Source organism: Primulina tabacum, chromosome 14, assembly GCF_025594145.1.
Source record: "Primulina tabacum isolate GXHZ01 chromosome 14, ASM2559414v2, whole genome shotgun sequence".
Lineage (NCBI taxonomy): Eukaryota > Viridiplantae > Streptophyta > Magnoliopsida > Lamiales > Gesneriaceae > Primulina > Primulina tabacum.
The window spans coordinates 20,125,009-20,142,801 of record NC_134563.1 but is presented as its reverse complement, the minus strand read 5'-3'; the positions used below and the strand labels follow the sequence as shown (position 1 = coordinate 20,142,801).

At 34.2% G+C, this 17,793-nt stretch overlaps 2 protein-coding genes across 2 annotated transcripts; both read left to right on the top strand.

The window, feature by feature from the left end:
* Window positions 1-3,069: 3,069 nt before the first annotated feature.
* On the top strand, window positions 3,070-11,893 carry LOC142524599 (uncharacterized). The gene is made up of 12 exons (XM_075628633.1): window positions 3,070-3,219; window positions 5,761-5,963; window positions 9,506-9,619; window positions 9,719-9,763; window positions 9,832-9,906; window positions 10,044-10,160; window positions 10,377-10,451; window positions 10,573-10,689; window positions 10,755-10,829; window positions 11,023-11,097; window positions 11,173-11,438; window positions 11,518-11,893. The coding sequence occupies exons 2-12, from the start codon at window positions 5,768-5,770 to the stop codon at window positions 11,743-11,745; spliced, it is 1,383 nt and encodes a 460-aa protein (XP_075484748.1). The 5' UTR covers window positions 3,070-3,219; window positions 5,761-5,767; the 3' UTR covers window positions 11,746-11,893.
* LOC142524600 (uncharacterized) lies at window positions 11,744-17,483 on the top strand. The gene is made up of 6 exons (XM_075628634.1): window positions 11,744-11,893; window positions 11,966-12,067; window positions 12,164-12,517; window positions 16,751-16,987; window positions 17,078-17,147; window positions 17,245-17,483. The coding sequence occupies exons 1-5, from the start codon at window positions 11,792-11,794 to the stop codon at window positions 17,105-17,107; spliced, it is 825 nt and encodes a 274-aa protein (XP_075484749.1). The 5' UTR covers window positions 11,744-11,791; the 3' UTR covers window positions 17,108-17,147; window positions 17,245-17,483.
* The last annotated feature ends 310 nt before the right edge of the window (window positions 17,484-17,793 follow it).

Below are 17,793 nucleotides of genomic sequence, written 5' to 3'. Positions count from 1 at the left end.
TGAGTATTTTTTTCCTATTTTTGCGATGCTGGCATGAGACTATGTTTTACTGCCTTATAATACATGTTACTTGATTTAACTGATTTGATTTGATAACGTGTATTATGGAGTATGAATCAGACCTGATTCTTGATCAGCAGTAAAATGATCAGAGGATGACTGAAACAGGTTTGTTGTATTTGGTTACTAATGCTTTTGGTAATCAGATATACCTCCCTGAAGAATTCCAGAAAGAGGTAGTACTACGGTGGATCAGATAAATGAGTTGGAAATTCCGATGGAAATACAGTTGAAACAATTTCAGTCATTTCAACCGCCTATTTTGAAGGGTACTAAGACGTCTGATGATTGTGAGAATTGGTTAGATGATATAGATATACTGTTTGATTCACTTGATTACCCAGATGAACGGAGAGTTAAACTGGTGCCCAACCAGTTACGGGACATCGCAAGGAGCTGGTGGCTGGTAACCAAAGAAGTATTAGAACAGCGTGGTACGGTGATCATGTGGAAGATGTTCAGAGATGAATTTTATCAAAGATTTTTCCCAGGATCGTACCGAGAGGACAAAAGAGCAGAGTTCGAAAATTTGAAATAGGGCCAACTGAATATTGAAGAATATGTTGTTAAATTCTCTACTTTACTGCGTTTTGTTCCTCACGTAGCTGGAAATGATGAAGCTGTAGCGGATCAATTCATCAACGGATCGAATCCTGAGATATTTGCCTTGGTGAAGATAGAGCGACCCCATCATTTTGTTGATGCTCTGAATAAAGCAAAGAGAGCTGAGGCAAGTTTGATTCGAAAACGAGGAAGGTTCGATGTAATTCGATCCCAGATACAGCAATCCCCTCTCAGATTTGATAGTGGCAGTACGATTTGGAAGCAAGATTTGCTGAAAGCTCGAAAGAAACAGTTTAAGAAATTGGGGAGTGGACCTAGCGGTTCATCTAGCTCTAGTGGTTCTAGCCCGAGTTGTACTGGATTTTATTGCAGAACCTATGGAAGGAGACATCCCACAGAGCAATGCCAAGGAGTATTTGGTAGTTGCCGTATCTGCAGACAACAGGGACACTTTGCTAGAGTTTGTCCACAGAAAGGTTCCCGAAGATTTTAGAGAGCAGAATCATCTGGTGGGAGTGACCGAGGAACAGATCCAGGAGGCACTTGATGATATAGTGACAGGTAACTGTTCTTTTATGATGTTTTTGTGTACGTAAGAGATACTCATACATCCTATACATGATTCTGTATGAATTGCAATGATATATGCTTTATCGGTTGGGTCTGTATATACTGTAGTATTGATTTCTTTATCTTTTGGGGGAAAGATTGATATCAGTGAATTCTGTAAATATCGTATACCGCAGTAAGATGAGAATGAAATCGAGATAGAATGTGTGGTACTTGTGTTGTCTGATTTTGACCGCATTATTGATATTAATATGCGGACCAAGTACAGAACTATTGTAGACTCCTTTCAGGAGATGGTAAGATTCAGATCAGATATGGCTGATGGGTAGAAATTCTACGGTGAGGGTTCTAGATCCAGAATTCCTTTGATATCCGTATTGTCTGTGACTCGATGGTTACATAAAAGAGCAGATGGAATCCTTATGTATCCAGTAGATGTACTGAAATCGAGCCTAGCATTGGCAGATTTGCCAATGATATATGAGATGCGGAAGTCTTTTCAGATGAGATTCCGAATTTGCCTTATGTCGGGGAGATTGATTATAGCCTTGACTCGATAGCAAGTACTGTTTCAATTCTAGAACTCCATATAGAATGACACTGATTGAACTGAAAGAATTGGAAAAAAAAAACCAGTAGAAGAGTGATGACCGAAAGTTACATCGGATTGAGTGTTTCTCTTTGAAATACTTTAGTTCTGTATATAGGTTGATGAACCTTATATCTAGAAGTATTCTGATGATTTTATGCTCGTTGTATGTATGATATCGTGATATATTCGCAGCGTAGGACTGATTAAATCGAACAATTGAAAATTGTATTGAATTATCTGAAAACTGAAATTGTTGTATATAGAAATTGTTCAGATATGAATCTTGATTGAAACAGATTGTATATGTGATATGTGATATCGGAAGACAGTATATCGATTGATCTTAACACAGTTGAGACCGTGATTATTAACTGAGAACGATATCAGTGTCAGAGATGTCAGAAATCCATATTTGCACGAGTTTAGCAAGCTAATATATATATGATTGTTATATTGAAGCTATTTGAGCCTCAGACATTATATCTGAAGATGATATAGCAGTTGATCTGTGCAACGTGAAAATGTGATCGGTTAGTCAGAATCGACAATATTGCCAGAAATTGCAGTTTTATGAGTTTACTAGATCAGTATCGATGAGTGATATTCCGAATCTGATCCGATATTACTGTTGTTCTGAATCCGTGGTTGATACAGATTGTTATGCATCGTTGAACTTATATACAGTTCAAACAGAACCAGAGTTGATTTTGAAAATTATAGCAGTTCAGAAATTTGATCAGAAGGTTCAGAACTTGATTTTGATAATCAGAGCAGAGCATCGATCAGAGTAATCGGTATGTGACAGTATACTGTATAAGAATACTTATCTTGTTGTGCCGAATATTTCAGATTTACACAACAGAATTCGATATCGATAGTTAGAACAGGGTGTCAATCAGAATACCAGGTAAGTAATACTGTATTATATGTTAATAACTGACTTGTTTGTGCCAAATATTTCGAATCTGAAATGACAGATATTGTCACACTACAAGAAAAAATGGTTATACTGACATTTTCTTAGTGACATTTTTAAAATAATGTCATTATTACATACATATCATGACATTGATTACACATAAAATTTTTAATAAAAAAAATATTAAATTAGATATGTTATAATGACGTTTTTAATGAATGCCACTAAAAGTTCTTATTTTCCCACTCATTTCCAATTTTTTAATCTCTCACTCTCACTCTCATTAAAAAACTAAAAAAAAATTCATTAAAAGGAAAAAAAAAGGAAAGAACGATGGATTAATTTATACATTGTGCCAAATCTCTCTCGCCGCTCTTTCTCCCAAATCTCTCGCGACCTTCTTTTCCCTCGTTCAGCCGCTAATCCTTCCTTATTATTTCTTTTTTCTAGTGTCACGGTTTGAGATTTGTCCAGCCGCTTCTCATTTTCAGATTTGTCCAGCCGCTCATCTCCGGTAAGTTCCGAATCCCTTGTTTTGTAAGAGATTTTGGTCACAGTTTTTTGTTAAGAGTGTTCGAGTCATATATAAGAGGATTTCGATTCATTTGATTTTCTAAGAGGAGTTCGATTTTATAAGAGTGTTCAATTTTAGAAGAGGTGTTCGATTTTATAAGAGTGTTCGATTCATTTGATTTGGTTGATTGATTTATTGAGAATAGAGGAGTGTTCGATTTGAGTCACAATTTTTGTGATTACAAAGTTGATTCATAACATAAATATTGTTCTGTGTTCTTCTTTGTTTTTGAGCTGAGCTTGGCATTTTGTGCTGTGTTTATATGAAGGAGCTCGCAACGTGTTTTGACCAGCACTAAAACCCATAAACAAATGCGCAGGTTATGTATGATCATGTTGATAAAGTGGGCCTAACTCAGTTATTTGGAAATCAATCCTTACAGAGCATTATGCTTCCTAACCCCTTAACTCTCAAATTGTTGTTGCACTTTGCGTATGTGCTTATCTATTGAACCTTCTGACCATATCACCTAACATAGGATATGCTCGGAAAAACTAATGTCTAATCATATTATAGCCGATCTATTTCTAATAACTGAGTTGAAAGGTTGGTTGTTAAGTAACCAATATCTGTACTTTCCAAGATGCAACTAGTTTGGATCTGAGTTGTGACAACAAGGTACGTCCACAATCCACATGCTATGTGTTTAGGAAGCAATTAAAAACCATAATGCAGATACAAGTAAGACTTTGTGAAAACCCAGCCTCGCGATTCCACGCACGTACAGTAGTAGAAAAATGTAAGCGTATAACAATACCATTACTTTGAAACTAAGGACAGAGGAAACTTCGCCTGTTCACTTGCCACTCTTTGAAGTATTGGAGTATTTATAATAAAGAACCTCTATCACCTGGAACACATTTACTATGGGAAATCATTGAACATTAAGTAACTGAGGGGCAGATTTTAGGCAACACTCATCTGTTGAGGTGTCTTAAATCAGAATCGAGTGTATATGATAAGATTCCAGGGTAACAGTGCTATTACATGTAATCTGACCAACACTCATAAATAGAGAAAAGCCAACTTCATTAAAGCCATTGAGGTATGGGCTTCATAATCTAACATTTCACGAGATTCAAAGAGGTATGAGCTTCATAATCTAATTTCCAAGATTTCATATTTCAGAGATTTTGAGATTTTTTAGAGTTTATTTTATAAGTATGGAGATGTCTAGGAATTGGCACACACGTGCACAGTTGTGAGAATAAGCTCTAAATATGATTATATAAGATTTAAACATGGACAATACATCTTATACTCCATCAGTCGACAATTGATTTGTCACACACACGCTCACACACACACACACACATATATGTACATATATATATATAGATGGATTTCCAAGAACAAAAAATTGAATACTGAAAGGCAAAAGTTGATCAGATTCTTTGAACTGATGTAAACCCTTTTAATATATACTTCTTAACTTTGATTAATGTTTCCTTTTTCTCAAACACTCGCACTCCATATGTAAGAAAAAAATACTTTAAGCTTAACTGTTTTTCCACATCTGGAATGAACACTATATGTCAGCTTTCCTTCTCTTTTAGATTTTATTAAAACATAATTAACATTATCTGACTTCTTTGATTTCATGAGATTTTTTATTTTTAGCCAATAGGAGTATATTATCCATGATTGATGACAATATATAACAAAGGGTTTGTTTGAGGTGAATGGTATTTTTACTTAATTATATTCGTTTTTTATAAAATAATAATATATATTTTTTTAAAAGTTTATAATATGTTTTTTTAATTGAAATCAAATAATAAATGTCCGTTTGGGAGAAGTATTTATTTGTTTTGGCTTGTTTTTGCATATTGACTATTGTTTCTTGCTTTATAAATAGAGGCTCTCGAATGTGGCATATGCTTGTTTATTCTTTTTGGGTACACAAATTAAATAAGAAACAATTCATTTTCATAAGCTTCCAGGTGTGACCAATATGTAACTTAGCTGGATTACTAAGCATATTGAATTAAAATATATATAAATAGTTGTCCATGTGTTATATTGGCTGGAAAGAAGTACATTTAGATGACAATATAGTTATAAATATTTGAATTTTGTCGTTCATTATCAACTATAATTTATTAAGCAATAAACAGTCGATCTAGTTATTGACGTTGATGACAAATTTCATATGTTCGATTAACATGATTTCAAAATATATCAATTATTAATATATGAAATTAATTTATAACAAGTGGTGATCTCAAAGCTAACTTATTTTCTTTAAAATGATTCAAAATAATAAAAATATATGAAATTAATTTATAAAAAAATATAGCTATCTATAAGGGATTTTTGGGTTTCACTCTAGTTTTCTTTTGTTCACATATTTTTTTGGTTATTAAATTATTGTTGTGTTTTGAGACACTAATTGTATATATCTTGTTCGATATTTTACTCCACACATACACAAATTATATATTTGTTTGCTGAACTAGTTTAAGTATATATTTTTTCCAGAATTGTGATGGATAAAAGTTGGATGTTTTTGCCGAGACAAACCAAGGAATACAGGAAAGGACTTGAGAGTTTCTTAGATTTTGCATTTTCTAATGCAAACATAAATGGAATGATTGCGTGTCCATGTGCAAAATGTAAGATCGGCATATGTGTTTCAAGAGAGGATGCTTGTGATCATTTGACGGTTGATGGATTTATCAAAGGTTATACTCACTGGGTGGCTCATGGAGAGATAGCATGTAGTGCATCTTCAATATCTAGTTCTGTTCCATCTCGTGATGATGTAGATGATATGGAGGGATTAGTTCACGATGCTTTTGGGGTCCCACAAAACGATGGTGATACAATCAATACATCAGGATTTGAAAAGGATAAAGAGATTCCAATCGGAGAGGCCGATAAATTCTATAAACTAATTGATGATTCACAAAAAGAGTTATATCCCGGATGCAAGAAATTCTCAAAACTTTCATTCATCATTCGCTTGCTTCACTTAAAATGTCTTGGAAAAATGACCAATACAATCTTCAATATGCTTTTGGAATTGTTGAGAGAAGCATTTCCAAATGCCATGAAAGATTTACCAAAGTCATACTATGAAGCAGAGAAATTGATGAAGCAATTAGGACTTGGTTATGAAAAGATCGATGCTTGTCCTAATGATTGCACTTTATACTGGCGGTTGGACGAAGAAAGAGTTCGATGCAAAACATGCAACGAGCCTAGATGGGAAACATCTGAAAATGATCCTATTGGTGACAAGAGGAAAGTTGCACACAAGGTTTTATGGTATTTTCCAATAAAGCCTAGGTTACAACGTTTGTTCATGTCCTGCAAAACAGCAGTCCATATGAGATGGAATTCTGAATCTCGCACTGAAAGACGGTTACATGCGACACCCAGCTGATTCCCCAGCTTGGCAAACGTTTGACCATAACCACCCTGAATTCGCAAAGGATCCCCGAAACATAAGGCTAGGATTAGCTTCAGATGGATTTAATCCATTCAAAAATATGAGTGTGGCGCATAGTACGTGGCCAGTCATTTCAGTGCCTTATAATCTTCCACCATGGATATGTATGAAACAACCATACTTTATATTATCATTGCTAATACCTGGTCCATCTGCTCCTGGAAATAACATCGACATCTACTTGCAGCCCCTTGTTGCAGATTTGAAGGATTTGTGGGAGGTAGGAGTGCAGACATATGATGCATAAACCAAGCAGAATTTTCAATTGAATGTCGCATTATTATGGACTATAAGTGATTTTCCTGGATATGCAACCCTATCTGGATGGAGCACCAAAGGTAAATTTGCATGCCCAGTGTGCCACAAATTTACACATTCACGCTGGTTAAAAAATGGCAGAAAATATTGTTATATGGGTCACCGCAAATTTTTGAACGGTGATCATGAGTTTCGCAAAGATGCTCAAAATTTTGATGGCACAGAAGAGTATGGAAGACCATCACCCATACTTTCGGGAGACACATTGATCAACGAGTTGAAAAATTTTAATTTGAAATTTGGAAAAACAGTTGATGATAATCCAGAACTACCATTCAATTGGAAAAAGTTGAGTATTTTCTTCGATTTACCATATTGGAAAGATAATGTGGTACGCCACAATCTTGATTTTATGCATATTGAGAAGAATGTGTGCGAATCAATTTGTGGGACACTGCTGAATATGGAAGGAAAAACAAAAGATAATATTAAATCACGTCTTGATTTGCAAGAAATTGGAATAAGATCAGCACTTCATCCTATTGATAAAGGACCAAGTAGAGTTTATCTGCCTCCAGCATGTTATTCAATGGGCAAAAATGAGAAGGGCATATTTTGCAAGGTTTTGAAAAAAGTTAAAGTTCCAGATGGCTATGCTTCTAACATTTCACGGTGTGTTCAAATGAAACCGGCAAAATTAATTGGTCTAAAAAGCCATGACAACCATATTTTGATGCAGCAGTTGTTGCCGGTGGCACTACGTAGAACTTTGTCTAAATCAGTTCGGACTCCTTTGATTAGATTGAGTAGGTATTTCAGAGAGCTATGTTGTAAAGTAATTTTCTCCTACTGATGTGGTTCGTCTAAGGAAAGATATTGCGGTGATCCTCTGCCAGTTGGAGAAGATTTTTCCTCCCTCATTTTTTGACATAATGATTCATTTGACTGTACATTTGGCTACTGAAGTAACTTGCTGGACCAGTTTATTATCGTTGGATGTATCCAATTGAAAGGTAAAAACAAATATTATTGATATTGTTTTATTTAAATTATTATTTTCACTAAATAATACAAAATTTATGTTTTTGGTACAAGGTATTTGGGGACATTGAAGTCATATGTTCGAAATAGAAGTAGGCCAGAAGGATCCATTGCTGAGGGGTATTTGGCTAAGGAATGTTTGACATTCTGTTCTTTTTGTTTAGCTGATTATGTAGAGACAAAATTCAATCAATCAAAAAGAAATGATGAGACAACTATCGGCTCAACATTCGCATTGGACGTGTTTACGGCCTCTGGTTATGCACTTGGAAAGCCCATTGCAACTAAGTTTGATGATGAGACATTAAAGAAGGCACATCAATATGTGTTATTCAACTGTCATCACGTACAATCTTATATGGAGTATGTGATTATATATTTCATTGTGTTTAAATATATAATCATCGATGTTTATCAAATCATCTTTGTTAATTTTCAGTGAACACCGTCAGATTTTGAATCTTACACATTCCGGTCTTCCACCACACCAAATTGAACGTATGCATAGTGAGTCTTTTGCCTCTTGGTTTGCCAAACATGTAAGATTCTTTTGTAATTGTCATTAAGGTAAATATTATGATTTTTATACATAATTTATCAATTTTTTCTTGTGTGATAGATTGAAAATACAAATCCTTCACAAGATGATCCAGTATCAAATGATTTGAAATCACTTGCCAGAGGCCCAAATTTCATAGGGATACGATATGAAAAATTCATTTCCAATGGATTTAGGTTTCATACAAAAGAAGTGGAACGCAAAAGAAAAACTCAGAATTGTGGTGTAATTGTTCGGGCTACCACTTCAAGTTATTCGAGTATAAGAGATCAGAATCCAGTATCAAGTGAACTTGATTATGATGGGATTTTGCAAAATGTGATTGAGTTAGATTATGAGGGAGGTCGAAGAGTTGTTTTATTTGAATGTGATTGGGTCTCCAAGGCAAACGACTAAAACTGGATGAAGATGGTTTTATGTTGGCCAATTTTACAAATGTGAAGCGTCACAACGAGCCTTATATATTAGCATCCCAAGCCATGCAAGTTTTTTATGTGGAAGATCCAGTTGATTGTAATTGGCATGTAATTAACATCACCGATGCACGAGCAAAGTATAAAATGCAACCTATGGCAGATGTTGATACATATCTTCAAAGTTGTATTTGTAATCCTGAAGACGAGAATGAACATGAAGAAGTCGTTTGGGTTCGGGATGATGTTGCAGGAGTTGAAATTGACGTTGATGCATGATGAGATTTAGATAATGATGAGATTTTTTCTTGCATATATAATTTTTTATGTTTAGTTAATATGATATAAAGTGAAACTAGTAGAGTGGATTTGCCGGATACTAGAATAATAATAACATTATATATTTTAATTTCATTTTTCACTATGGATCTTTTATTTATCATATCAAGGGATATAACTAACTTTTTTTTATCTTCAAGTTGTGGTTCTTGCTCTTGATAGGAATGGCTAGTGAGGGTAAAACTGTTGGAAAACCTCATTTTCAACATCAAGATAAGGCAAATACACAATCTCGAATTATGATTGCCAATCACGCAGCTCGAAGTTCAAAAAAAGGTAGCATGTAACTTTATACATCAAGGATATGTTTGCTGATTTTGTATTACTCTTATTGGACCTTTTGATTTTGTCTGAATTTTATGTACTTTGTTCAAGTTGGTCTTGCAAGAGAACTCGGTAGCAAGAATGATAGCGGAAAAGGTTAGCATTTTCTTTTTATAATTAAAACTCAACTTACTTATATTTTGGTGGTATCAAAACTTGTGTAGAAATTCAAAACATACAAGGTATGTTGAATAACCAAATGGATGGAGTTTCAAAGCACCAACACAATGATTTACAAGGTTTTAAATATAAAAAAGATATGAAACTTATAGCATTTTATTTGAAACGATTAAGTTTGGATATGTATAATGGTTACTTCATGTTTTATTTATTCTATATAAAAGAATTTGTAATTTTTAACCTTTTGTTTTGATAGGAATGACTCGTAAGAGTAAATTTTTTGGAAAATCTCATTTTCAACTTCGAGATGAGGAAGATACACAACCACGTATTATATCTGCCAATCATGTAACTCGAAATTCAAAAAAAAGAGGTATCATTGCATTTTACACAAAAACAATATGTTTGTTGCTTGTGTATAACTCTTATTTGACCTTTTGCATTTGTATGAATGTTGTATACTTTGTTCAAGTCAGTCTTGCAAGAGAACTTAGTAATAACATGGTAGCTAGCGAAAAAAGTTAGAACTTTGTTGCTTATAATTAAAACTTAACTTGCTTATATTTTAGTGGAGTCAATACTTGTGCAGAATGTCAAAACATACAAGGTATGCTAAATAACCAAAAGGATAAAGTTTCAAAGCAACAACACAATGATGTACAAGGTATGATATATAAAAATATATGAAACTTAAGAATTTTTTATTTCAAAAGATTAAATTTTGATATAATTCGGTATAATGCTTATTAATGCTTTATTTATCTTATATAACTTGCTTTTGATAGGAATGACTCTTAAAAATAAAAATGTTGGAAAAACTCATTTTCAACTTCAAGATGAGACAAATACTCAACCACTGATTTTGATTGACAATCACACAACTCGAAATTCAAAAGAAAGATGTAGCATATTATTTATAATTATAAACAAAATTTGCATATATTTTGTTGAAATAATGCTTGTGCAGATTGTCAAAGCATTCAAGGTGCATCAAGAAACCAAATAGATGAAGCTTCAAATCAAAATGACATTGAATTACAAGGTAACATCCTAAAAATTAAGATATAGAAAGACATGAAATTATAGTTTTTTAGTTCCGATGATTACATTTAGATATAACTTGTTATAATACTTACTTCATCCTTTATTTATCCATATAAAAAACTATAATTTCATGATATAACTTGTTATAATACTTACTTCATCCTTTATTTATCCATATAAAAAACATACAGGTTTGACTTCTAGGATCACATTCAACAATAACCCACATGCTGAAAATGATTTTATGGACGAAGAATCTGATCAAGGTAACCTATACGAAAAATGTAATAACTCATTTCACTTTATTTATTCAATCATTTATTTCTCTTTTTTGCATCTAGATGTAGATAGCGAAAGTGAATCTCTTAACGCTGAGAAGAAAACTAGAGGCCCTACATTTATGAAAGAAATTTGGGGTAGACCTAGCACGCTGCCACGTATTAAGATTCGATGTGATGATATGGGACGTCCTATTGGATCAAGAAGAAATAAATTTACTGATTTTTTGGGTACTTTGGCAAGAAATGGTAAATTTTGTCCGATTGACGTGGAAGATTGGCATAAAATGCCCCTGGATAGTAAGAAAAAAATTTTAGATGTTATAAAGGTAATTGAAATGTTATTGAATAATTTTATTATTAAATAATTTTTTACTATGATGGTAAATTGTCTAAATGCCTTTGTAGGAAAAGTACGACCTTCCTCCTGGAACAGAAAGTTGGACGCTACGTTCAATAGCAACAAAATGGAGAAACTGGAAGGCAGAACTAAAAAAGAAGTATTATGATCCTGAGTTGCCAATGCAAGTTCTTCTTGAAGAAAGAGATAAAAGAGCTTTTGTAGAACAATATGTGAAACTAGTTGCTCAGTGGAACTCTGAAAAATCAAAGGTATACAATATTTTATATGTTTAGAAAAATGTTCATGTAGACATTTGTCTTGTGTACCAAGTTGAATTTAATGTATCTGGAGAGAAGTGAAAAAAATAAGATTGCTCGGAACCAAAAGATAATGAATCAGACAACTGGAAGAAGATCTTTCGCTCAAGTGCAACAAAAATTGGTAATTTATCTTATTAATCTTATAATTCTACATGCATTAGAATCTACAAATTTTTAACCAATTACATATTAGAAAAAAGAAAAAGGACGACCTCCATCAAGAGTTGAATTATTTCATGCCTGTTTCACTCATGCTAATGGAAGTCCCTCAGGCAACATTGTGGCAGAAAAATTGGTAAGTTGTTTTATAAACTTCAACTAGATTACTTTCAAAGATATTTGTTTTCATAATCATTATGAATAAATTATGGATTTTGATTTTTTGGTGAAGGCTGCAATGAAAGAACTAGAAAATCAACTTCCTGAAGATGAGGATGATCAAATTGGTGAAAATGACGTATTTTCTCAAATCATTGGACCAGATAGATCAGGCCGAGTGCGTATGCTTGGTGATGGTGTTAACCCATCTGATTTATGGGGAGAAGTTCCAAGCCGTAGTACATGCAATCGAATAGTGATGGAGCAAAAGACAAAGTTAGAAAAAATGGATGAGCAAATTAGAAAACAAGGCCAACACATTGCAATGTTAGAATCAAAGATTTGCAATCAACCAAACCAAAACCTTGGTTCAAATTACGACAATATACAACACACAGCATCCTCTAGTAGTCCATTATCTCCAAGGGTAAAGTCATTTTTCTAGTTTTATTACTTTATTATTATATTGAGTTAGTACATTATTGATTCAACATTGGCTTTTTGGTTTAAGAATATACGTTAGATAATCTAGTAGGCCTGGCGCGCCTAGGCGGGCCTATTTAAAAAAAAATTTGGCCTATTGAAAAAGACTTTCAATGGTTGTTCTTGCTTCTGCAAGATCAACCGAGAAACTACTCTCTAAAGCTTCATAGAGAGCATTGTGGTGTCTCACAAATTTGTCAAAAAATGAACTGAAACTAGAACAAGTGTTCATATCCTCCACTTCTCCATCACCAATAATTACAATTCCTGCAAAATTAGCTAGTAAGTCCTTGGCCATCTTTAGAAACTTATTTGCTAACTCACTATCGCCTTTTTCAACAGCCTCTCCATAAGCCTTTAGTAGGTGAAGAAGACTGGATTCTTTGTCTAGATTTATTTCATCCACTAGTAAACATGTTTCTGAATTCTTGCTAGATTGCAAGGAAAAGCAAGGACTCCATTCATTTTCTTCCATTGTAAGTGACGAAGACAAGTAGACTTTAGTGTCATCTTCATCAAATTCACCATATAAATCTTGAAGATGGGGAAAATCAAGTAGACTTTAGTGTCATCTTCATCAAATTCACCATATAAATCTTGAAGATGGGGAAAATCATCAGAAAAGGTGGTTCCAATATCATCTTGCAATATCATCTTGTTGATTGTCCTCACAGTACATAGTAGAGTACAAATCTGTGTCAATAGTACTACTTTAATAAGAAGGAATTAATTCGATTACAGATAATGGATATATATGTATATAGTATATATGAAGAAGACTAATAAATTCCAACACCACTAGTTCATTGATCTCGTATGATGATGACAAGTTTCTTTATTTATTGCTAAGATCCCTTCCAAGTCTTCTTTCTTAATACTGCATTGCTTTTTTGTAAGCTATGTTTTGTGTGAGCATATAATTATCTCGAGTTAGCCATTTATTGATTTAGATAGTATATTTTGGTTGAGAATATATATTACATGTATATTTGCTGTCATGAGTTAACTAATTTGAATGATGTTTCTTTATGCTTTTTTGTTTTCTGGCTAGCTGGATATACTCATTAGCATAATGGTTGTTGATGATTGTACTTTATAATTGTTTTTATCAAAACTGTAGAACCCGTAAATCAGTCTACGTATAAGCCATGCATAATTCTAGATTTTTAAATTTAATTGACTTCATTGCATAATTATTTTAAATGCATTTATTTGAAGTTAATTATTCAATATTTCAGTTCAGTAGTTTGATTTTTAGCATTTCAGTTATTTCAGTGAGGTCGGACTGGAGTTGGAGTTTTGAGATAGAATTTAAGATCCAGAAAATATTTCCAGAAGTTAATTTAGCTAGCAAGTAAGTTCATTTAAGTTAGAAAGGGAAGGTTTGAGGATTTAATTTAATTATTTGAGGTGATTAAGAAATAAGCTCATTTAAGTTGCATAATTAAGGGGTTAGCTCACCAAATTAATTAAAGGATTAGTAAAGTTTTTAAGGGTTATTAATTCACTAGATAATTATTTTTCCCTTCCTTTTATTTAGTGAATTTCGGCCACCTCCTTAGACTATTAAACAATTCATTTGCCTTGCCACCTTTGACCCTTTCTTGTATTTAATTAGGAAGATAATTCTTTGATCTTTCTAGCACCATTTAATGATCTAATTAGCATTATCCTATCCTAGTCTAGCATGTAAAATCAGCCATCACCATTCTAGAAACACCCAACATAGACTTGATATCAAACAACCATTCAAAATTCAAAAAAAAGGGAGACTTGGTCATACATTGAACCCCTTTATTATTGAATCTCCCCCTCACTCTCCTAACCATCATTCCCCCTCCCTCATTCACGAAATTCAGAGAATTTTTCAGTAGAAAAACCGTGGGAATTCAGTAGGAATCAAGGGAGGAAAATCGAGAGTAAAGAAAACAAGAGAAGCGTTCCACCTCCTCCGTGCCGCGTCGTCGTCGTTTCGTTCGTTTTCTTTCGAAACGAAACCAGGCATGTCTAGATTTCTTTCAAACCTCAATCAAGTCATATTATCAATTATTTTTCAGTATATGATCATGTTTTATCAAGAAAAAAACGAGATACATGTCAAAACATTTTGAAACAACACATGCATAATTTTTTCGATTTTTCCTTGGCAAGCTTCACGGTTTCTTTTGGTTTGTGAGTTTCAGGTATCGGATCGACTCCAGGATCCCAAGGCGACTTATATACATGTAATAGGATGCATTAGGACCACATTTGTCCATCGGTTTCACCCCATGCTTGCTGGAAAGCAAAAGAAATGACAGCAACACCATTTGTGTCCCTTTTTGAGTTCGAAAATTTCAGTTTCCTGTCATGAGGGTTTAATCTGATCTTGGCTGCCCTAAGGGCTCTTAGCCATGGTTAGATCACTCCCCTAGCATGTCTAAGACGTGACTAAGTCGCCCTTTTGGTGGCTTGGTCCATGGTGCATCGGTTTTAATCAAATCAACAAGAACAGCCCCTTTCCCCATTCGGCTACTTCATTGGTTCAGCATATGGTTTCGGTTTTTGGTTGCTTGGTATGGATCTTGGTTGGCCTATGGCCCTTAGCCACGGTTCATACCATGCCCCTATATGTCTAGATCGTCCCATGGTCAATCAAATGGCCACTGGAACGACGCAAGACATCGATCTAAGCAAAACACTACACACGCATGCACGTTGGTTCTCGGTTGGAGTTTCGGTTGAGTTTTGGTGTGACGCGGATTGTGGCTGGCCTAGGGCCCTTAGCCATGGTTCAAATCACTCCTTGGGATGTTGGTAAGAGTCTCTGGTTGGTGGTTCATGCCCCAATGGCCGGTAGTCTCGAAAACAACACAAGTTACACGATTGTACAGTTGCTGGAAAATTACAGCAAGTTGCTGTGTCGGTTCGGTGGCTCGTTCGAGTTCTTGGTTGGCTTTTAGCACATGGACTTGGACTGGACAGTGCCGCATTGAGTTAGGAAGGTCATGTTTTTGACCGTTCATCATTTGGATCATTTTTGAGGTCGTACGAGAATTTACGGTGCGATGTGCCTAATTGACTCTCGAAAGAGCGTTTCGTGTTTTGGCCTCCATTCCACCTAGATTTCGACCCTATCATTTTAGGAGCATTATTTTATGATTTTTCAGCGTATTTTAATTATGACTATACGTCGGTTCGGTGTCGGTTCAGGTTGGCTCGGAGTCATGATTAAATGCGAAGTCATTAGGCATCATAGTCGCATCTTTTGAACGTAAATTGCGTAGTTGGTCATGTTTAAGCTATTGCATATTTTTCATAGCCCAGTTAGGTTGCAGCAAGCCTGGGGACAATCCAATCCAATCCAGTTGGTAAAATTACGGGACATTTTCATTATGCCAGTTAATTATTTTACGTGCATTAAACAGAAAATGATTATTTTTGAGATTTATGCGATATGGCTTGTGGTTCATTCACTATGTGGGAGTGTTATTTTATACGGTCGCCAGTGACCGATCAGTTCAGTATGGTACCACCCGGTCGCCAGTGACCGGCCAGCTCAGTTCAGTTTCAGCCTCCCCGGTAGCCAGTTACCAATCAGTTCAGCTTAGTGCAGGGGCCATAGGCGTAAAACATAATCTCAACAGAAAATTTTATCAGTTATTTCAGTACAAGCTCCAAGGAGCAAACATTTTTTTTTTACTGTGATTATCAGTTCAGTTATGCACGTATTATAATTGCTCAGTACAGATTATTTTCAGCATGCCCCAAGACAGGATATGTTAACTCATGCATATTTTAATTCAGATTTTTACTCGTTACCTGTGATATATTCATGCTGAGTCTTTAGGCTCACTAGACTTGATTGTTGTAGGTACTGATGAGGCCAGGGCCGAGGGCGGGGACCAGTGAGCCAGCTTGGGTCGGCAGTAGTGGCACCCGAGGACCTCAGAGCAGCAGTTGTTATTTTATTCCGCAAACATTTTATCAGTCGTTGGATATTTTTAAATTGTGATTTTTGGCAAACTTTATTTTCTTCCGCTGCAATATTTTGAAATATTGAACTTGATTCACCAGTGAATTTATGAATGAGGCCATTTAAGTTCTTTTGAAAAGAAAATTTTTAATTTTCCGCAAATTTTCAAGCAAGAAGTTACAGGGCCTTTACAAAAACTTTCTCTTTTGCACTTTCACATAGATTGGATGTTCTGTCTCAATAAAAAGTCTATTTGATTCGACGAAGATTGTGGCAAAAGGAGTGGTTCGTAGCATGGATCCAAATACCGAAGTAGGAAGACAGACGTTAGGACCAAATTGGTGTGAAATACAAGTTCTAGTTGTCCTAGAACGGGAAGAGAGTTCGATTAGGCCATATGATCTTTTACAAAAGGTTGGGGATACACTTGGAGGAATGATAGCTTGGCCTTGTCATTTGGTATGATATTCAACTTTTCAATTAACTAGTATTTATTATTATGTCCGTCATGTTAGTATCTTTTTAAACCAATATCAATTATATTTGCAGTTGACAGTTAATGAGGAAGATTTCTACTAGGTGCATTTGGATAAATAATAATTTTCCAGTTTATCATTTGGTATGATATTCACTAGTTGGAATTAAATTTTAATCTCTTTATTTTGTGTTTCTTTAATTTTATTTCATTCATACAAATATATGAATTTTTATTGTAGGTGACAAGAATATTGGATTTTGATTAAGATGAGATGGTTGACTAATGAAGATGCGTCACAAGTTTGCTTATGTATTGCTTTAGAAGACTTAATTGTTTGTTAGTTCTTAAACTAAATACATTTGGTACATTTGTTGTGATATAGATGTTTTTCGAGATAACAAATTTGTCAGTCTTATACATTAATGATTGCAAAATTAATGACAATTATTGATTAGCAATTTAATTTCTATTTTAAAATTTTGTATTTGTATTTATGTTAATTTGTTATATCCTTGAATATTATATCATGAAAATATTGAAAATCGACGGCATTTCATAAAATATGACATTTTTTATGTCACAATAGAACATTAAATCATGTACATAAAAAATGTCATTGTAAAGCTCATATGGAGACATTTCAAAAAGTCATTATAAACAACTTTTAATGACAATTTTCAATGTCCTTATATACTAGTATAGAAGACATTTGTAAGTGTCATTACAGATTATATAATGAGACATTTTAAATTAACCTTATAACATATCATTAGTGACATTTTTTATT